General features: G+C 38.0%; 1 protein-coding gene across 5 annotated transcripts in view; it reads right to left on the bottom strand.

Annotated features, from left to right (window-relative positions):
• The window catches only part of chd6 (chromodomain helicase DNA binding protein 6), a 60775-nt gene that overhangs the window by 22531 nt on the left and 15782 nt on the right, over positions 1 to 22462 (bottom strand). For 4 of the 5 annotated variants that reach the window (XM_044121783.1, XM_044121787.1, XM_044121785.1 and 1 more), the window contains exons 3-22: positions 16005 to 16605; positions 14479 to 14593; positions 12589 to 12742; positions 11593 to 11742; positions 11351 to 11416; positions 11178 to 11236; positions 8973 to 9090; positions 8361 to 8447; positions 8143 to 8280; positions 6998 to 7119; positions 6676 to 6919; positions 5874 to 6050; positions 5638 to 5781; positions 5458 to 5556; positions 4273 to 4429; positions 3993 to 4203; positions 2825 to 3020; positions 1950 to 2114; positions 548 to 727; positions 343 to 453 (exon numbers count right to left, since the gene is read on the bottom strand). In XM_044121783.1, the coding sequence (XP_043977718.1) occupies positions 343 to 453; positions 548 to 727; positions 1950 to 2114; positions 2825 to 3020; positions 3993 to 4203; positions 4273 to 4429; positions 5458 to 5556; positions 5638 to 5781; positions 5874 to 6050; positions 6676 to 6919; positions 6998 to 7119; positions 8143 to 8280; positions 8361 to 8447; positions 8973 to 9090; positions 11178 to 11236; positions 11351 to 11416; positions 11593 to 11742; positions 12589 to 12742; positions 14479 to 14593; positions 16005 to 16605 (3294 nt within the window). The remainder of the gene's footprint in view (positions 1 to 342; positions 454 to 547; positions 728 to 1949; positions 2115 to 2824; positions 3021 to 3992; positions 4204 to 4272; positions 4430 to 5457; positions 5557 to 5637; positions 5782 to 5873; positions 6051 to 6675; positions 6920 to 6997; positions 7120 to 8142; positions 8281 to 8360; positions 8448 to 8972; positions 9091 to 11177; positions 11237 to 11350; positions 11417 to 11592; positions 11743 to 12588; positions 12743 to 14478; positions 14594 to 16004; positions 16606 to 22462) is intronic. The other variant, XM_044121786.1, reaches the window with a different exon arrangement.

Below are 22462 nucleotides of genomic sequence, written 5' to 3'. Positions count from 1 at the left end.
AACCAATATTTCCCAATTGAATTCCTAATATTTCCATCCAGGTGAAGACGCAGGACGTTTTAAAATGTGTGGCTTTAATCTCTCCTAAATTACACTTTAGCACCACTGGGTTTTCTGAATTGTGTGTTTTAAATAATTAATTTTTTTCAGTAATTACAAAATCTATTTCAATAATGCTGGTAGCATAACAGAGCTAACACTATCAGAGGTTTTAAGTGTTGCAGCAGCTGATAGCGTTTTGGAGAAAATGAGGATGAAACATTAAATAATTGGGATTTTTTTGACACTTGCCTGAATTTGTTTTGCACAACACAGGATATAAACATTTTAGAGATATCATACCTTCTCTGATCTGGAGTCGATTTCCACCTCAGCGATTTTTGCCCATTTCTGCCAGAAGTTTGGATCGTCTAAAGAAATGTCCGTTCTGTTGCCGGACGACACAAAGCTGGCCTGAAGAAGAAGAAACAAAAAAAAATAAAAAATCTTAAAAACAGTTTTCTAAGCAGAATTAATAATTTTAGCAGAAACATTTGAAGCGTCAGACCTTTGCAAACGTGGAGCCTTTCCCTTCAGACTGGATGGTGATGGTCTGCGTTCGCCTCTGCAGGATCTGATCGATGTCTTCCTCGCAGAACTTGGAGCCTTCGTCTTCTTCGTCCATCAGCGCGCCGTACGCTCCCTTCTTCAACAAATCCTCCACCTCCAGCTTAGAAAGCTGCTGCACCTGCAGCACCAAACAAAACACTGAAACTTCTCAAGCATTTTCACGGAAAGTTTCCAAGCTCTTACACTTTGGAGACAAAAATAAATCAAATAAACTAAAAATGGTCTCAATTCAATATTATATGATGTCATTTATTACATGTATAAATAATGTATAAAATATAACTAAATTTTATTCTTTGAAATGTCTCTCATATCCTACAGACCTGATGGAAGAAAAAATCCTCATTCAATAAAAAAAGTCCTCAATTTAAATATTGTTGTTTATCGTATGAAATACAAGTCGACCTTTATTTCAGTTACTCAGATCAAAAAGTCACTGAGCCATTAGGAATAATAAATATTCATCACATAGAAACAATACAACCAAATCACGTTAAGGTAAAATAACCTCGCTGCTCTAATGAAACACAAATATGGTATAAAGAGAAAGTTACAAAAAACATTCTAAAATACTGAAGTTTTCTTTCACTCAACAAATAAAAACAATTGTTGTTGGTTATAAATAACATGAAACAAGAAACATTTTGTCTGAGTCAAAGGGGTCTTTTATGTAAAACTCACTTTTTACAGGGTTTTGTACATTTGGATTTCACCTGCTTCTGAAAACAGCCCATTCTATGGCCAATGTGCCGTTACCTAGCAACGCCAGCCAAGCCAAGCCCCGTTACCTAGCAACCCAAGTGGAACTCCAGAACATTCGGTCAGCTAGTTTTACCGCTACAAATCACGTACTAAAACACAACATACAAAACAAGTTGTGAAAAAGCGCCGTCGTCCGACAACGACTTCCTGCCGTCGCCTTCAGTAGTGACATCTGGTGGATGATCACACGAGGTGTGTGACGCGGAAAAATACCTTTTGTGAAATACACTAATTTTAATATGACAAAAAATTTATCCCAGCGCAAAAACTATTGTAGGAAAAACCGTTAAACAAATTTATTATAATAATCCTAATTTAAGGGATTTTAAGGTTAATGGAAAAGTAGCTAGTGAGGAAAAAAATTATTTTTCTTAGTTGTATAAAATTATCTGGTTCCAGCTGTAAATATTTTGTCCAAATTTAGGTTTTCAAACAAATATTAGATTGCACTTTAATACAGAACTGTGAAGTTTGAATGTCAAGCAATTTCAAGGAGTTTTTAACAGAAATCAAGCACTTTCCAAACCCGTCAAACCCTGAGCTTTTCTTCCTGTTTTTTTGTTAATTCAGACTCTCACCCCGTTGAGGCTTCCTTTACGGTTGATGTCCTGAAGAACGGCTTTGTCCAAACCCAGCTTCAGGCTGGCCTTGTCGAACATTTCCCTCTCGTACGAGTTTCTGGTGATCAGTCTGTAGACTTTCACCGCTTTGCTCTGTCCGATCCGATGGCATCGAGCCTGAGCCTGGAAAAAAATAAACATAGGAAACCCCGTCTAATCAACATTGGTTTTGCAAAAATGTAAAAGGAATGTGGTTTAATTGAATGGACTAATTTAAAAACTAAGCTGATTAAATAAACTCCAACCTACTGGGATTTATGAAATTCTGATTTTTTTCTCAAAATGTTGACCAAACTCAAAATTCAGACACTTTATTGTCAGAATTCATATTTCTTTCTCTCCAAATACTGACTTTTTCAGATTTCTGGATTGTTTCTCAAAATTTTTCTTCAGAATTCTGACTATTTCTCAGAATTTCAACTAATTTTAAAATTGCATGTTTTCTCAGAATTCTGACTTTTTCCCCCTCAAAATTCAGACAATTATCTAAATTTTTTTTGTGACTAATTTCAAAATTCCGACATTTGTCCAAATTCTGACATTTTTCAGTGGCACTAATTGTCTTCCATAAGGCCTCATGAACATGTTTTAAATAAAACAAGTAGCAACTAAAGCAGCAGTTGACTTCAGAACTTTTCTCTCAGGGCTTCTGACTGCCCAGATTCAGCTGGTCCAGTCCAGTCCAGTCGGGTCCAGTCTGGTCCGGTCTGACCCGGTCCGTTCCAGTCCGGTCTGGTCCGGTCTGACCCGGTCCGTTCCAGTCCAGTCCGGTCTGGTCCGGTCTGACCCGGTCCAGTCCAAGCCGGTCTGTGTCTCCTGGCTCGCTGACCCACCTGCAGGTCGTTCTGTGGGTTCCAGTCCGAGTCGAAGATGATGCAGGTGTCGGCGGCCGTCAGGTTGATTCCCAGGCCTCCGGCCCGGGTGCAGAGCAGGAACACGAAGCGATCCGAGTCGGGCTTGCAGAACCGGTCGATGGCCGCCTGCCGCAGGTTCCCTCGCACTCGGCCGTCGATGCGTTCGTACGTGTAGCTGAACGGACCAGAAGCAACGAGCAGATTTACACAAACTGTGGCTGTTATTACCTTTGGTTTTCTACACTGCACTGTGAAAGTAATCATAGTTTAATTATTACATTACATTTTTAAAATGAAAAATAAAATGTCACTGATAATCAATAAATACTTAAATCAAATAAATAAATGCACCCATAAAATAAAGTTTCTAAAAATAAAAATTGAGAACTTATTTTGTCAATCTCAATTTTATTTGTTTATTTCAAGATTTATATATTTTTATTTTACTGTTTATTTTTTTATTTTGTTAAGCTACTTATTTTATAACTCCATTTTTATTTTGTGTTTATATTCAAAATAAATAAATAAAAACTAAACAACACATAAAAAAAATTATTTTTTCCCCACATATATTTAGCTTTATTTTTTTTTCATTAGGACATTTAATTGTTATAGCTCGATAAAGTTTGAATTCTAGTGAACATTTAACACTGGAAGACACTTTAAATATCCAAAATAAATAAACAAAACAACAAATAAAATCAATTATGGAGTAAATGGACTGAACTGAACTCTTGTTCACTCAAAGCGCTTTATACTAGAGTTACATTCACCCATTCACAAACACACACATTCATACACTGATACACAGATCGGTGGGCAATTTGGGGTTAAGTGCCTTTGCCATGAGGCACATCGACATGTGGCAGGAGGAAGCTGGAATCGAACCTACAACCTTCCGATCGCAGGACGACTACTCTACCAGTCGACCAAAGTGTCTATAAGCTAATTGTCCTTCAAAATAAAAGCCCTAGTTGAGACCAAAGCGCCAGACTGGCGTCTTATCAACCAGTTTTTAGCAGAAAGAGAGAAAAATGATAAATCATGAAATGGAAACTGTCGAGTTTGTTTTAATTATTTATCATGTGATTCATGGATTAATTTGGACAGGCCTGTTAATCAGAGTCTGCCTGACGATCCGACTCACCGCCTCTGGATGAGGTAGTCCTCCAGGATGTCCAGGCAGCGGACCATCTGGGAGAAGATCAGCACCTTGTGGCCCCCCGACAGCAGCTTGGGCAGCAGCTTGTCGATCAGAACCAGCTTCCCGGCCGCCTGGATCATGGCCTGCAGCTGGAAGTCCGGCGCCTCCGGGCTGTGGCTCTTCTTGAAGCTTTCCAGAATCTTCTCCTCCGCGCCTGAAGGAAACAGTTTGAATAAAAACGTCGTAGATCTGAACAACGTTTGCTCCTTAAACGAGGCGCTACCTGTGATCAGGTACGGGTGGTTGCAGCACTTTCGGAGCTCCATCATGGTGTTAATGAGGTTCGGCATGTTGTGTTGATTTGCTCCTTTGGACAGGAAAGAGAAGTTCTTCTCCAGGATGGCCCGGTAGTATTTCTTCTGGATGTTGGTCAGCTCCACCTGGACACACACACACACACACACACACACACACGCCCACACACACACACACACAAAAAAGCTCTGAAAACGGCCAAAGTAATAGAAACCCCCCCACTGTGCAACAAGAAGTTACCAATCAGGATGTGGAGCCAAAATAAAGTTTTAGGCTTTTGACACTCAGAAATTTTACTCTAAATGTTTTGTTTCAACTTTTCAAATTCTGATATTTCTTTGTTTTTTTCTCAGAAATCTTTAACATTTCTGAGTTTGAACAGTCAAATAATTTGTATAAAAAACAGCAACATTTTTAAGGTCCAAAGTTGTAAATTTGAGAAAACACTCTGAAGAAACTTGGAAAGTCTAAAATGTTCACAAGCTGAACATTTTAGTCTTTTGAATCTCAGAAATTTTCCTGTTTCCTAGAAATTTTCTGAGATTAATGTCAAAATTTCCTCATTTTTTCTTACAATTTTCAATTTTTCTAACTCAGAATTTTCCTTTTTTTTTTATCTCAGAAATTATCTAGAAAAAAACCTTGGAAACTTCTGATTTTCATAAGTTGGACATTTTTGACTTTTGAAGATGAGAAACTTTCCAAAAATGTAACATTTTTGACTTTTTTAACCTCATAAAAAAAATATTTCTAGAAAATTATTCTGAATATTTTTACTCACAAATTTACAACTTTTCAAACTCAGAAATGTTCTTGTTTCTGTCTTGAAAATTTCTGAGCTCAATCTCAAAATGTCTTGGAACTTTGGCAGAAATTTACTTTCTATCTTGCAAAAGAGCTACGTAGCTAAGAGGGCTGTATTAGCAGCTAGTTAGCGTTAGCCTCAACCGCTTTGAGTCAAAGAACGTAAAGAAGACGCACGACAGAAAAAAATGGTGAAATAGTCCTCCATGACAAAATTTACATTTCTTTAAGTTAATTTAAGACATTTTGCAGCCTTAATGTTAGATACATAAGACGTTTTCAGGCATACTAGATGCTAGGTTTGTGCTAATATTTCAGTTTGTTTCACTGGATGCAGACGGATCCGAACCTCGATGATGGTTTCCTCTTTAGGCGCCAGATTTTTCTCCACATCGTCCTTCAGTCTCCTCAGCATCATTGGTTTTAAAATGGACTGAAGCTTCTTCACCTGTCGAGGAGCAGAGAGGAGATGAAAACACAAACGTTGTCCTGGCGTCCTCGGTGCCGACCCGGAACCGTGCGGACCCACCTGCTCGTCCGTCTTCAGGTCTCCGAACTCCTCCAGGAAGGAGCTCTCTGAGGGAAACTGCTGCGGCTCCAGGAAGTTCAGCAGACTGAACAGCTCCTCCACCGAGTTCTGCAGCGGCGTTCCAGTCAGAAGAACCTTGTGTTCCTGTCAGGAAACGGACCACAACATGTTTCACAACTCGCATCACTGCCGGAGCAGCCGGAGACGCTACTGAGCGCGTGCGGACGGACGCTGACCAGGTTCATGAGCTTCAGTCCCTCCAGCAGCTTGCAGTTCCTGTTCTTGAGGCGGTGGGCCTCGTCGATCACAACGCAGCGCCACTGCAGCTTCTTCAGCTCCGGGCAGTCGGCCATGATCATCTCGAAGGTGGTGATCAGGCCGTGGAACTTCAGCCCGCCTGAGATCGTGTTGCCCTGCAGCACAAGAGCCGCGGCTCAAATTTAGGACTTTAAAGACCAGCATTAATGAAATCTAAGACAAATGTTTTGTCATCAGAACCAATTCCATTGCAAATCTGCGCAGAACTTTGATGGCGCTGCACTAATGTTGAAAGAACACAATTGTTGTTAAATAAGAAATGTAATTAAAATCACACATGAAGAATTTTGTTCACGTGATTAAAAATCTTTCTGTCGTGTTTTTCATCGTTTCTGCCTGCATTAACATCCGGTTGTGATGTATTTAAAGACAACTTTTTTTAAGAATTAAATGACAGCGTTTTGAGGAAAATGGTGAAGATGAACTTCTTCGCCAGCCAGTTTGCTAGTTTAGCCACTTGGCTAATTTTTAAAACTGGCTAAACTAGCTAACTGCTATGGAGCAAAAACCATAACCACCTACCTGGCTACTCATGTAGCCTAACTGAAGCTAATAAGCCAATAATTAGCAGCTAGTTAGCGGTAGCCTCAACCGTCTGCGTGCGACTCAAAGTTCTGCCTGACTGAAAAGTACCGTGACATTTTATGGCTTTAGTTTTAGCTGGATGAATTTCTGGGCGCCACAGAGGCGCAGGTGACCTTTCACCTCCTGGTTTCCTACCTGCTGGTCTCTGTAGAACATCTCGTACTGCAGGATCATCTGGCGGCTGATCTGCGAGCCGTGGTACACGATGACGTTCATGTGCGTCCAGGTGCGAAACTCCCGCTCCCAGTTGGTGATGGTGGACAGCGGGGCGATGATGAGGAACGGCCCGCGGATCCCCATGTTGAAGATTTCGTACAGGAACGTGATCGACTGGATCGTCTTCCCCAAACCCATCTCATCTGCCAGGATGCAGTTTTTCCTGAAAACGAGCAGAAGGTGAGCGGGAGGCAAGAGGCCAGAACCAGGAAGTGGCTTCCCAGTGGGTCTGGGCGCTCACCTGTTGTACCAGTTGAACATCAACCAGTTCATTCCCTCCAACTGGTATTCTCTGAGCTGGTTTCCGTTCCGGTAATCTCTGGAGAGCTCCAGCTTCTGCCATTTATCTGGAGGTGGGCGTTCCTGCCAGACGAAAAATTTTAAATAATCTTTCCAACATTAATAAACAAAATAAAACATTAAAGGAACTTTAATTTTACACATTTATACAATTAAAGAAACAGTTATTTTGTAACATATTAGTATTTTTATTTTGTATTAATATTTTCTATTATTCTATCCATCTTTCAATTCATTTATTTACCGTTTACTTATTAATTAATTAATCTATTTTCTTTATTTTTCACGTTTTATGAGCCGATTAAGAGAAAGTTTTTATTTATTATATTACATGGGCTGATTAATAGGACATTTTTGTTTATTTTTATTTATTTAGTGATTTATTTTTATCTATTTTTCAAATTCTATGGGTCGGTTAAGAGAGATTATAATATTTTTTTAATTTATTTACTTTTATTATTATATTTACCATATTATACGGACTGCTTAAGGAGAAGTTTTTATTTGCTTATTTATTAATGTGTTTTTATTGATTTATTTATCGTATTTTATGCTAAAATAAAGGGAGGTTTTTATTGCATCTATTTATTTATTTTTAGTTATTAGTTTTATTAATTTATTTTCCATATTATATGGGTTGATACATGGAAAGTTTTCACTGATTTATTAATTCATTTATTACATATTGTGGGCAAACTACAAGAAGGTTTTTAATTATTCACTATTTATTAATTAAAGGGTTTTTATTTTCTAAACAATTTTTTTGTTATGTTTCTTGTAGGTGGAAGTTTTTATTATTAATTCTTTTAATAATTATGCTGTATTGTAATAATTTCTTTTATATCTTTTTATATTTATCAATTTACTCTCTTTATTTTTACTTATTTTCCACAGATATATTTTGTACTCATTTTGCTTGTACAGTTATTATCTGCAGCAACGTTGATGTAAAATGATGGTTATTTAAGCCAAACAATGTATGTAAAATACAGTTAGATGAAATAATAAAGTGGCTGTGCTGATAATATTCACGCTCTCACTCGTCAGGACTTGAACGTCGTTCCTTTAAATCTCCGTTCCTCTCACCATGTGTCTGAGGTCCGCCGGCCGCTTCTGGATCTCCTCGAACTCCCGGATCTTCTCCGGGTCCAGGTCCTCCTGCAGCTCCCAGGTCGCCTCCTCGTACGACAGGCTGCACCACTTCACCAGGTAGTGGGTCACCTCCTGCAGCCGCGCAGAAGCACACGATGCGTCGCCGCCCTCAACAACCTCCAGGAAATAAAACTGCCTGTCTGGGAACGTACCTCGCCCGTCTCTGTATCCGTGGTAACGGCCACTTCCAGGACGCGGTCGACCTCCACGTAGTCTGGGTTGAATATGTCGTCGTCGGGCTGAAGGGGGAAAAACGGAGATGAACGAATGTTTGTTCGCTGCAGCCAACAATCAGCCCAGTGATCGAATGTTCTGATGATTAATCGATTATTTGGAAAAATTATTGATATCTGGCACTTTCATTTAAAATGCAGTTAAGATAATAATTAAAATTGTTAATTAAAATGCAGTAACAGTATTTCTTTTATAAACCATCATTTGTAGCTTAAAACAATACTTCTAACATTAAAGGCCTCTGCTTGACTAACATCAACACATTGTAGGGATTTATTTTTTATTAATAACTGCAAATAAAGAGGAGATTAATTTTACAGAATCTGAGCAAAGTGGAGTTGACTCTGCCACTTGAGGAGTTCTGGTTAGAACAGATTAGTTCATCTTTTTATTATTTGTAGTTTTTGGCTTAATTTCTGCTCTGAGTGTGTTGTTCTATACAGCCTGTATAGTCCAGCTAATGATTAATCGATTACTAAATGAGTTGACGATAAATTCATCAATTGATTCATCGCTTCAGGAAGTTTCACCTCGGTGAACAGGTGCTTCATCTGAGCCTGTTTGGTCCTGAAACGTTTGATCTTCTGGTGGATTCTGGGATCTTTCTCCAGCTCTTCCAAAGTGGCCCATTTGCAGTGCAGGTAGGAACTACAGGTGTAAAAAAAATTTATAAAAACAAAACGATGATTTAAATCAGGCAGCTTTCACTGAGTTTTTCTCCATTTAGACACAAAACCAATAAAGTTCATTATGAATTAATGGGAGAAACTTGCAGAAGAGGATTCTGAACTCTAGAAAATAAGAAATCTGACCTTTTTCTCAGAAATCCAACTTTTGATTTAAATCACAATTCAGAAAAATTTAAATCACTTTTCAGGGAAAAGACAGAATCCTGAAAAGTCAGAATTTTAATTTTAAAAAGTCAGAATTTTTATTTTGATTAAAATAAAGTCAGAAATCTGAAGTTAAGATGATAATTTTTTTTTCAGTAGCCTTACTCCTGTCCCGTAGATATTTCTACATAGATTCCCCTTTTTAATTTGGATCCTGAAGCAAACGGAGTACAATCTGGACGGTTGGGTGAACAGGTTGGAGCAACTCGTTTTTATCAATTCACAGATTTTTCATGCAGGCACTCAGATGAGGAATAAAGTCTGGGAATCAAAAAAAACTTTACATTTTAAGACAGACGTTGAAAAAATGTCTTAAACCGTAAATTCATTGGAAAGGCATCAGCTGTTGCATGATTTCATCCATAAATGATCGCCTATAAACATGACCACTCATCATTATGAATAATAAAAACAGTTTTCCTGCAACTTTATGATGCACAGATCAATTATTCCTAACAAAGTGGAGGAAAATGTAAACTTTGAATCCATCCAGTTATGTTTTATTCATTATCCTTGGAGATTACAGAAAACAGAATAACTGCTGTCTCCGGAGACGCTCCGACTTCAGGAGCTACAGCTAATAGCTGCTGCCTGGAAACAGCAGACCCCAAAAACAAACCGTAAAAACGATTAATGAAGAATATTTAACGGAGCTCAGTTCAGGTCTTAAGGTTCCAGTCAGACTTAGAATATCCACATAAAAACTGCTTGAAATTTTTATTTTCTAATGAATTTATTCAGGAATAACTCGGGATTCGCTTTTCTTTGTCCAATCCCTCCAATTCAACTGATGCTGCAGCGAAACTCAAACATATTCAGAATGGTGGCCGTAATTACGCTAACAGCAGAGCTAATAGCATTTGGCGCTAATGCTAACTTTGAAAACATTTAGCTGTACTACATCTACTACTTTCGCTACGTGGCTGAATTTTGTGCTTCAGCATTAGCTTCCGCTAAGTACCTTTATTCTGCTAATGCTAATGCTAAGGCATTAGCGGAATAATGTTTATGATCAGTGCAGCCATTTTCAAACTTTTTGCTACATAATCTGTAAAGTTAAAGATAATTCAGGGACAGCTTTTTATTTTTTTATTCAAAAGATCTTTTTTTGCTAAATGTTTTTTTAAACCTGTACAACTATAAAGAAAAACTTTAAGAAAGTGAAGAAGTCTGAATTGTGCAGAAAATGGGAAGCGTAAATAATTTCAGATCTGAGACAAAAAACTAAAAACCTTGTTTAAAAACTTTATATTTTTTCTATTATCTCTGGATTTTTATGTTTATTTTGCAAAGCAGGAAAAATGGTTGTTTAAAAACTTTATACTTTGTCATTTTAGACTTTTTTCTTTTTCAAAAGTGAATTTTTTTTTTACTGCATCAACCTTCAATCTACAGGTGAAAAAGCAAATCTGTGCTGAATTTGGTTGGAAGTCGAGGGCCGGAAAACATCCCTTCCAGGGCCGCAAACGGCCCACGGGCCGCACTTTGGACACCACTGGATTAGTGTTTGATATTTGTGACTGTCATGTCCTTTCAAGAATAATTTTAACTGGTATTTTCTCTGTTTCTGAGTTAAATCATTAAACAAATATTTTAATATTTATTAAATCTGAAAAAGTTTGGATTTATTTTGGATTTTCTCAAATAGAAAGCAAAAATAAACTTACACAAACATGTGAGCAAACCTCCACCGGTGTATAGTTAAATATCCGCAAACATGGGGTTTTAATACTTTCTTAATAGAGTGAAGTAAATTAAGTCAGCAGAAGAAGATAAATAAACCATAAATCAGGATATTTATTTTTAATATTGAACAAAATCAAAAGTTATAAAGAGACTCACAAATTTCTGTATTTGACATAAAACTCCTCCATGTCCTCCGTTTGGTCCTCCGATGAAGTCTAAAAGGACAAATTAAATGCACATTCTTAGGAAAATCTATCAATTCTGAAATAAAAGTAATTCAAAATCTGGATGTATTCAGGATTTTAATTAAAGGTAGATAATTTTTTTACCTCTTTCTTCATTTTTCTGACAGCCAGGATTTTCTCGATGATGTTGGCCTCGTCCTCTGGAGGTTCCTGAGACAGAAACAAAAAAACGCCAGAAATAAGGCAGAACCATAAAATAAACTGCAGAAAACAACTAGAAATTCCCAGAACATTTAAACCATTAAAACCCGGATCCAGGATGAATCTTTTAGTTTTTTCCAGGCAGATTTCTCCGGATCGGACCAGAAATGTGGGCGGTGTCTTACTTCTGCCTGCCATGCCAGAGCCGTGGCGTTGAGCGCCGAGATGCGTCCGGCTCCCAGAACGGCGATCGTCTCTCCGTCGTCGTCCACCACCTTGAAGTCCAAGTCTTCGTTGTACTTCCTCCGTTTGACCTGTCGACCCGAACGCCGCTTCTGCAGAACGGGCCGAGGACAAAACAAACAAAGCTGTTTCAAAAACAGACTGGACACAGTTCCTTCAGACGTTTAAAGTTTCTATAATTGTAGTAGGAATAAATAAACAAAACAACAAATAAAATCAATTATGAAGTCCCTGTAAACAAAATTGTCCTACAAAAAAATGTAAACATGTTGCAATAAGCATTAAATCAATTAACCGCATAATAAATTAAAATAACCTCAATGGTTTCCAGTTGGATGATTTATCGTTTTTCTCTTTTGTCTCTTTTTACCAAAAACTGGACGACTAAAGTCTTCAGTTTGGTCTTTAGAAATCATTTTATTTGTTGTTTTATTCATTTTGTCTTCCAGTTCCAGTGTTAAATGTTCATTAGGATTCTAAGTTTATTGATCTTTGAGTATAAAATGTTCTGGCGTTATAGTGCCATTACCATTATATTACTTGGAAATGGACTCAAAACAACATTATTATAACTTATCGCAATAAATTCTGGGACATTTCAACTAAAAGGCTGAGTTGAAACCAAAGCACCAGATTGAAGACGTTTATTATCCAGTTTTTGGTTAAAAAATAAAAAAATAAAAAAAAAGAAAAAACACTAAATGACACAAAAGAAAATGATTAAGCTTGTTTTAATTTGTTATGCCATAATTGATTAATTGCTTATTGTGACAGATCTATTAGTAACCAATTCAGTATTTCCAAGTAACTTGACCAACACTAGAAACAAGTTACTAACAGTCATAAGACTTGACTTTGATATCCTTTTATTTTTAGTTTATCGTTTAGCTTTACATTTTGTTGTGCGGTCTGTAGGAGTGAACTCCTCCTGAACTCACAGCGCTGTCCAGGGGGTCCTGGCTGTCGTCGCCTCCCATGTTGAGGGCCGACGTTGAGGTGGTGTCGTCGCTCTCCGCCCCCTCCTGGATGGCCAGCTCCTGGTTTCTCCTCTTCCCTTTCTTCTTCTTCTCCAGCGGCGCCGCACCTGGGTCTCTGAAGGAACAACAGCGTTGTTTCACAGCCGAAAAGTTAAATAAGAACGTAAATCTAAATACTCAGCTTTGTTTTCAGTTCAAAGGATGGGATGAGAAAGAGGAAGAGAGACTCACCACTCTGAGCTTTTTCAGCTAACTTTGATTTGCCTTGTTGCTGAAAATGTGCTGTATAAATGAAATTACATTTCCTTACCTTACCTTAACTCAAAATAAAACAGTATTGGTATGTCACTAAATATAACAGCAAAGTTGCTAAGTTGTGGTGATTATTGTTAACCATGAAGATGTGAGCTGGTGGCCAGATCTCCTCACTTTATTCTCTGAGCTTTGTTTTGCTTTTATTTCTTTATTTTTCCTTCATTACTGTCTTTCATGCTTGAACCTTCCTCTCTGCTCCTGATAATATTAGTCAAATCATGATTACAGGTTGTTAAAGAGTCGACACTCAAAATCCAAGGTGTAAAACTTAATTATGAAGTTGTACAAATATTAGTCTCTGTAGCCTGAGGAAACAAACAGCTCCTAAATCTGTTAACAGGCAGCAGCTGGCTGAACCGGTCGGATCTGGATTGGTTGCATCTTTTAGGATCCTTCAGGCGCTCTAAAGACAGACCATGATAGTCTCTGATGAGTTTAATGATGTTCTGAGCAGTTTAATTTACCTGCTGTAAAATCTGCATCTACATTCAGACCCAGTTCACGATGCTATGCAGGGTGGGTTCTGCTCAGGAGTTTGGCTCCTTTAAGTTTTATTAAAATTGCTAGTGACAGAAATTGACTGGCCAAAAACTCAGAAATCTGATCTTTTTCTGGTCACTGAATGCACCACACCTAAGCTCTGTCAATAACACTTTTTTGAGGGAAGAAAATACACTTAAAGTTTGGTATTTCAGTATCAGTGAAGTTTCTAATGAAGGGGTATCTGCAGGTTTTAGCAAGTCAATTTAAGACTGTCGATGTAGGGCTGGTTGGGAGACTGCTGCATTACAATAAAGCATAGCAAAAACTGTCAATATTTGTGGCTTTTGGCAGCAACTTTAGGTTTCACACACTGAATATTGCTCTCTTAAAGGGGTAGTATCATGTAAAAATAAACTTTTACGTCATGTTATTCTGTCATCAAAAACATACCTGGAGTGTTGCTTTCATTCTTTCACACATGTTTGAGAAATCCTTTAATCTCCATGGCAACCATTGAGTTGTGCAAAACCCCTGGGTGGACCTAGCCCCGCCTTCGAGGTGCAGCTCCTCCCCCACCCAGCTCCTTCAAACTAGCTAGCAGCAATTAGCTAATATCTGTTTGAACTGCGTATCAGCTGAGCTCATTACAGGAGCTACTTCTCAGTGAAACGCTGGTAAAGGCGTTGCTAAAGGGTTAATAGAGGAGCCATGTTGTTATGACGTCCTGGAGGTGGACCTTCGAAAAGGGCAGGAGTTTTTAATTATCACACTCATTTTAATTTATCATGCGATTCATCGACTTACTTCTTATTGCGACAGGCTCACTACGATCTGTCTTATTTAAACAAGAAGATTATTTATTTTTAACTAGATGTAAATATCATTATAATGAGTTTATGAAAGCGAAATGCAGGAGACTGAGATGTAAATGCGCCATGTGTCACCAGCTTCACCCTGGTAGCACCTGAAACCAACCTTTCCAGTTCAGCCCTGTGTTGGTTATTTGAGTCATACAGCTTGATTCTGCTTTTCCGACCTTGTGGTTGTTCTTACTTGGGTTTGCGGCCCCTCTGCTTTGGCGCCGTGGGGGCTGCAGTCTTGCTGTTGGCCTGGCCATGACTCTTCCCGTGGATCTGGGCGGCCTGGCTGTTGTTTACTTGAGGCCCTGCTGCAAGAGTGGAAAACAGAAAGACGGTTGGGACAGTCCAATAAGATCTGTTTTTAGGCCTGGAGGTGCTGTAATTTGAATTTCTAATTTTGAATTAGCTGCGTTTGAGAAGAATGTCGCCAATTTAAAACATTTGATAGTATTCTACCTTCTAGGTAAAGTAAAATAAAACAAATATTATGTTTTGAAATGTCTCTCAAACACATCCAATCCACCTGACTAGTCTGAGAAGAAAGCATTAACTTAACAAGAAACTCCCTCATTTCAGTAAAAAATATACGGCGATCAATAAGTCACTGAAATATTGAGAATAATAAACATTCATTACATTGAAACAATCCAAATGAGTCATGTTAAGGTAAATGATAATGGTGATGAAAAATGATACTCAAATTCAATGCTATAAAAGTTACAAAAAAAAAATCTAAAAAAATTTTCTTTCCAAGTTTTCTACTAATTAGCAGATAGAAATAATTTTGGCTATTCTGACTAAACAAAAACAAGAAAACTGAAATTCAAACACTTTCAAGGATTTAAAGAACCTGTACAAAACCCTGCAACTAGGGTTTGGATGACATGGTTGAAAAATCACGATGCAACCGTTTCATATCAGTCGATATCAATAATTATTGATTAGTTCTTTTATTTGAATACCTGACATACTGTCAGACTGGTGGCATGTCCTTTCCTGTTTTATTCAGTTTTCTGTCCACGATGTTCTATATTTTTGGTCAGTTAAGAGGCACAGTGGCAAAACCTGAAACTGCTGCTGCGCAAGTTACTCAGCAGGTTGTTGCTAGGCAACCAAGGAGTGAGAGAGTTAGTTGATGCCACCAACATAGCTTAGCTAGTCATGAGAAGATGAACAGCTAAAGTCTTTCCTCTGCCTACCTCCCAGAATGCTTTGCTGTTCTGGATCAGAGTTCAGTGGAAATTGTTGAATATGATATCTCACGTATAATCAGATGCAATTTATGGTTTAGATTTTTCCGGTGCTAATTACAATATAAGAATTTCATGTCAGTAGATGTCGATAATTATTGATCTGTTTTTTTGCTTTAAATATCTGAATATCTGAAACACTGTCGTGACCTTTCCCAGCTTTATCCACAGTTTTCCCCTCTACACAGCTGTTGCTAGGTAACCAAAGAACAAATGAGTTGCTAAGTAACAAAACGATTAGTGAGTTAGCTGATTCCACCAACCTAGCTTACTTAGCAGTGAGAGGTTGAGCGGCTAAAGTCTTTCCTCTGTCTAGGACTCCCAGAATGCTTTGCAGTTTTTGATAAGAGTTCAGTGAAATTATTGATTATTCTATCAGATGATTATATATTATGGATTTATTGTTCAACTGTAGCTGCAACCTAAACGCATTAATAAAAATGAAGCCATTTTGGATGTTTCTACAAACCTTGGTTCGCCGGCACAGGAGGGAGGACCTTAACCTTCGGTTTCCGACCTCTTTTCCCAGGAATTTTGACCGGGACTGGAACCGGGCCAGAAGCCGCGGGCGGCTCCGAGGTTTTCCCACCTGCCGCATTCCTGGGATCTGCGCCGCTGTCCTTCCGGCTGCCCTTCCCCTTGGTGCGTCGCTCCTTCCTCTCCTTCGGCTCTTTGCTCCTTCTCAGCGTCAGCACAGTCGTCTCCTTCTCCTCCTTTTGTCTCTTTGGTTTGCTGCTCTCCTTCTCCTCCTCTTCGGCTTCGACTTTCTCCCACTGCCTCTTGTCCTTTTTCTTTCGTTTCTTCTTCACCCTGCCCCCGCCTCCTCCCTCATCTTCCTCATTCAAGGAGGCATGGGACCTGGCGGCGTGCAGGCCGACCGCCGCACAGTGATTGGCCGTCGATGTGCTGCCCACTGGGGTGAGGATCCGGAGCTGGTCCTTGGAGCCGACGACCAGGTGTCCCCGAGGGATTGTGGGAACTGTGGTTTGTGCGATGCTGCCTTGATCCGAGGCGGCGGCGGCGGCGGGGGAGGCTGTAGGCGGCGTGTGCTTCGGGAGGCCAGTGAACATCTGGAATCAGGAAAACAAAAATACAGCTGAGCACCTGAGTCAAGTCGACCCCACCACCTTCTTCAAATCTAATTGGTGTTTAACACTTGACCTGCAAAAAGTTTAATTTGTGACGCTATTGTTTTAAATTTATCAATAAATATTTCCAGAGGTCGTGGAAGGTCATCCAGCCCACGTTCCTAGAACCAGATTTATGACCTCCTGTTATAAAAAGCTGAGGTTTGTCACTTAACAGCAAATTTTTGCTTCCATGTGAACTTCAAAGTGAGGCAATTGCACAAAACATCAATAAACAGTTTAAACAGAAAAATAAAATGGATTTATTTGCTTGAATAAAAAAAGCTTAGTGGGACATAAATGTGTAAAATTCAGCAATAAAACTAGAAACAGCCAAGATTGAAAAATAAAAAGTGACAGGAGGAAGGATCACTATATGCTGTAAATGTCAAACACTCCAAATTTAAATAAACTAATCCAAATGATTATTTATTACAGGAAGCAGAAGTGTACAATGCCTATAAACAAGCACAAATTATTTTTAAAAAAGTGAAAGTTATTAGAATAATCCACAGAACAGAAAGTGAATTTAGGGAATAAAAGCAACAAAACAACAGTGATACAGTTTCTAATTAAATATCATCACCTAGTGTTTATATTTTCAACACTGATGTTAGGAAGAAAGCTTGTAGTAAAGTATATTTTTATATGACACAGAGAATGATTTGTGTGGGAATAATAGTGGTGAAACTGGAGAAAAGTCCCATTCTGAGCACGCGCCGTTGTTGCTGTGAATCATGCTGTGACTAAACACTTAACATGCAGAATATTCCTCTATCAGCCTGCAGGACGCTGCAGCCTTTTGGGGCTCACTCAACACGGACGGCGCGAGTGTTAAAACGATTAAACCGCCTGCGAGACGTAAACAAACCAAACATATGTGAACCAGGCCAGACTGGTTGAACATTTAAGCATCCTGAAACATCCAGGATGCTTAAATACTCAGTTTCTATGTGTTTCCCAGGAACAGAGTGACATTTACATCAACATGTTATACATAAATATGACTTAAAAGAAGTTTTACTTCCTGATTTATCGCCTTAAAATCGGACTCTGTCTCTTTAAGAAGCTCCTGCTCTTTCAGAAACTCATTCCAACATGGCACCTGTTAACCCTTCACGTTTTTACCAGCATTGCTCTGATAACTAGCTCCTATAATGAGCTCAGCAAATGAACCAGGTGTTTGCTAAAAGCTGCTGGCTAGTCTGAAGGAGCTGAGTGGAGGAGGAGCTGTGCCTCGAAGGCGGGGCTAGGTTCACCCAGGCGTTTTGCAGCTCAATGGTTGCCATGGAGATTAAAGGATTTCTCAAACATGCAATACAGAATCAGGTATGTTTTTGATGAGGGAATAACTTTAACATGATGGAAAACTAAAAGAATTAATTTTATATTATACTAATGCGTAATAAAATCCTTTAAGTAATGAAAGTTACTTCTATCAGAAATGTCAGATTTATCTATTACAAATGAATAAATAAATAGATGATCAACAACAGATGATCAATGAGGGGGAATAAGAAAACAAATGAAAACCTTCAGATGTGTTCTCCTTTGTCTTCTTGATTTTTAATTTGCTTGTTGGTGTTAAAAAGTGCTTTCCACTTCCCAAAGTCCTTTTTTCCCCATATTTGTCACATTTCAGTGTTTCAGGACATAAATATATTTAAATATTCGTCAAAGTTTGATTCCTCATCTGTCACATTTTTTCCATATTTCAAACCTGAGACTGTATGTGAAATGTAATATAAAAGCCAAACTCTCAATGTAAGTTTGATTTTTAATTAAAAGATAATGTGAAATGTTTTATTACTCATATTTTTGCACTTAAAAACTTAAAACTAGAAGTAATATTTTAACCATTTTACATTTTAAGCAATAAAATATTTTCTTATTTGAAAAAGGAAATTAATTGTTTTTTTACAAGCATTTTCTCTCATGTCTCTTTTACTGTTTTATTTTGTTTTCTTCTTCCTTAAGTACAGAATAATGTGTTGGGTAAAACATATAAAGGAAACGTGTTGGGTCAAATAAGTTTATGCTTCTGGCTAACTCCTCTTCAAAAGTTATTTAAACACAAATTATGGTATTTAACCTGTAAATGTGAAAAAAAAATAAACTTTAACTAGCTTCAGTTACTGCTGCAAAACATAACTTTTTTATTGCATTACTACGGTAGGTTAATCATCAGAATAATTAATAAATTTAATTTATTCATTTATATTATTAATAGTTTACAACAGCCAGAGAGTTTGTGATTTATTATGCAAGAAAAAAGTTGTTTGCAGTGAGAAAATGTTTCCCTGGATGAAGTCGGTTTAAAGTTGCAGTTGGAGCTGCAGAAATGGTCATAAACCCGGGAAGTTTTCTTCATCTGCTGCAGAAGACGGAGTGAGTTTTTCCTGCAACCAGCCAGGGATCGATGCAGGAACGCCATCCGTCTGACTCCGATCGCTACGCTGCATTGTCTCAGTTTTCTGCATAAACGCTTGCAGTCATAAATATTCATGACCGGTAGGCGGACCTCAAGGTCAGTGCAGCATGTGGGCAAAAATCCATTTGGATCAAACATGCAGAGAAGACTCAATAAACAACAAATAGATGATTTCAAAGAGCTCAAATGTGCATCCGCTGAGGCAGCAGCACTAAGAAAAAAAACAGATGTTTTGAATCAACCGCAGTCTGTTTGTATAATTACAGTTTGATTAATTTCAGTCGGCTACAGAGTAAATGTAAAACTTTTTAAGACCTTTTTAATGCCACTTTGAAGGAAATTAAGACAGAAAAAACTGTAAATATAAGGGATTTAATTTAAAGTAAATATTTTAATTTCTCTTGGTATAAATATAGCACATTTTAATTGAGTTTTCGAGTAATGAGTTTACTGCATTGAAAGAAAAGGGGCCGAATAATATTGCACGCCCGACTTTACAGTTTTTAATATGTTAAAGAACTTTAAAATATCCAATAAATTTTATCCCACCTCAAGATTGTGTCCCACTTGTTGTTGATCCTTCACAAAATAATAAAATGTTAGATCTCTATGTTTGAAGCCTGAAAAGCGACAAAAGGGTGGAAAGTCCAAAGGGGCCGAATACTTTTGCAAGACACTGTATGTCTCTCTTAACCCATGTAGCACCTAGCTTACAGTTTTTGGGGAGAGGTTGCGCCTAGCATCGTACAATTAGCAGCAGAAATGAGCCGCTGGCGAAAATAAATGTCGGCCATCCAATTTGCAAAACTTTTTCACTCAAAATAGACATAAAAGGGGCGTGCTCCGGTGGCGTAGGGGTTAGCGCGCCCCACGTTTGGAGGCCCTCAGTCCTCGACGCGGCCATCGCGGGTTCGATTCCCGGACCCGATGATATTTGCCGCATGTCTTCCCCCCTGTCCTTCCCCCTTTCCTGTCAGCCTACTATGAAAAAAGGGACACTAGAGCCCACAAAAAGGACCCCCTGGTGGAGGAAAAAAAATAAAAAATAAAAATAGACATAAAAAGCTAGCTGGCTAGCTAGCAAGGGATATCAACTGCTATTTAGCGATAGCCGCAAAAGCCTCAAGTCACAGAATGCAATGAAGATGATTAAATTGTTGTGCCATGAAAAATTTAAGGTTAACTTTCATTTTTACATGAATTCAAGACATTTTAAGACCTTAATTTATCTAGTGATGAACTCTGATCTGAACCTTTAGTCACATAAAGATGGTTACAAAATCAGCCTTCTGTCATCTGAAAAACATTTCCAGGAATAAAGGACTAATCTCTCAGCAACTTCCAGAGAAACTAATTCAGCGTTCTGATGCAGAACCAACAACGGAGAAGCAGCATTCAGCTTCTATGCACCACAAATCTGGAACAAACTTTGAGGAAACTGCAAAACAGTCACAAACATAAACTAAAAAAAAGTCAGATGTGCTTTAGATTAATAAAAACTGAAACATTGACCAACATATTGATGAATATCTGCTTGATGATTTCACAAAATGTAATATTTATTGCTTGTTTAATAATTGGTTACTTTGTGACGTTTTTATGATGTAAAGCACTTTAAACCACAATCCTGCTGTAAATGTGCTATAACAAAGTTAACTTAGTTTAGAAACACAAACTGTCTCTATTCAGTCAGAGACTCGCTCAAAACCGAGAGCGTCAGCAGAAATCAGACAATAAATTGTTAAGAAATAAACAACTTCATTTTGTAAAAAAGTTCAGACTTTTACAACAATGCAAAAAGGAATAATTAAATCATTTGTTAGGGTAGAGTTAACTAACATCCAGTGAGGTTTACTGAAAATAAAACATATTTAATTTCTCCATTCTTTATGAGTTGCTTATACAACAGATATTTCTTCACATATAGCAACTTTATTTATCTGTGAAGAATAAACTATCCACTGAAAATAGTTTTTTTTTAAAAAGGATTATTTTACATCATGTTGAGCAGATAATTTGCACCGTGACGATGACGCTCACTTTGTCAAGTATAAAAAAATCTGAGCTGCAGATGATTAACTCTGTGTTTAATAGCTGCTAAAACCTGCACACACACACACACACACACACAGCATCAGATGGTGAGCATGAGAGCGTAGGACTTTATAACCGTCTCCTCGATCTCGTGACTGCTCCCTGAAAATCCCGGGACGCGTTTGTGACGAAACAGGAGAGAAAAACAGCTGCACAAAGTGAAGCCAGCTTTGCATATTTTCATCACCTCTACATATTTGGCTTCAGAGACGCTTCTTGTGGGTGTAAATGACTTATTTTTAAGTTTATTTGAACCATAAACAGGAATTTAAATTAGTCATGAACCACCAAGTTTCCGAAACGCCACATTTTCACGGTTAGAGGAAGCAAACATTGAGTTATTTGATGAAGAATATTGGAGAAGGCTTTTATACCTAAAGGCACTGAACATCAAGCATGGTGGTGGCAGCATCATGCTGTGGGTCTGAAATTAATGCATAAAATAAAGAATTAATTTTGTATTCTTCAGCATCCCTTCAGATCAACCAGATCAGAATGCCCCAAGAGTGGAAAGATTTTTTTTTTTGGCCCATGAATACATGTCAGAAATTATTTTAAAAAAAAAATTAAAATAAAGAAGGTCATGGTCAAGATGACTGTTTTTCTTCTATTAAGGCAGCAGCCATTCTGATGTTGTGGATCTTTAAAGAGATGCAGATTTCATAAAATAAAAAATAAAATCACAATAAACTTTTATATTTTATATAAAAAATAAGCTTATATACAATTATAATATTTGCCTTTTTATTTAAATTAGTTTTGTGCCAACAGTTGTTTAAATTTGCCAGTTTTGGTGCCCAGGACTAAACGTTTGGACGCCACTGAACTACATGATTGAAACTTGGACAAAGCTGCAAGGATCTCCTGTACCAGTCAGTATTACAGCGGTACTGAAAAAGGCTCTGACTGAAGACACCGTCTCATTTGCAATATCATTTTCATAGTTTCAACAACATCACTTCAAACAAAACCAGCCAAATAATGTTCAGCTTTAACTTTAGCTAAAATTAAAGTTGAAGCTGAAAAGGTTTTTTTTTCTACATCTTTGTTAAAACTGTTGTGGCAGTTTGTTATGAGACAGATAAACTGTGAAAAGATTCATCAGTGGTGTTGCTGTCTGAAGCTCCCAACCAAAAGCAGCCAATCAGAGGCAGGGGGCGGGTCTTAGCACTGTCAATCATTCTCATGTACATGCTGATAAATGTGCAGCAAGTACATGGCAACTTACATTTACAGAAAAACCATTTATTGGTGGCTATGCTAATTAAACCTTAG

This window comes from Gambusia affinis, linkage group LG07 (assembly GCF_019740435.1).
Source record: "Gambusia affinis linkage group LG07, SWU_Gaff_1.0, whole genome shotgun sequence".
In the NCBI taxonomy this organism is placed as follows: Eukaryota; Metazoa; Chordata; class Actinopteri; order Cyprinodontiformes; family Poeciliidae; genus Gambusia; species Gambusia affinis.
Note: the sequence above shows the minus strand (reverse complement) of the source record. Positions and strands in the feature narration are given on the sequence as shown.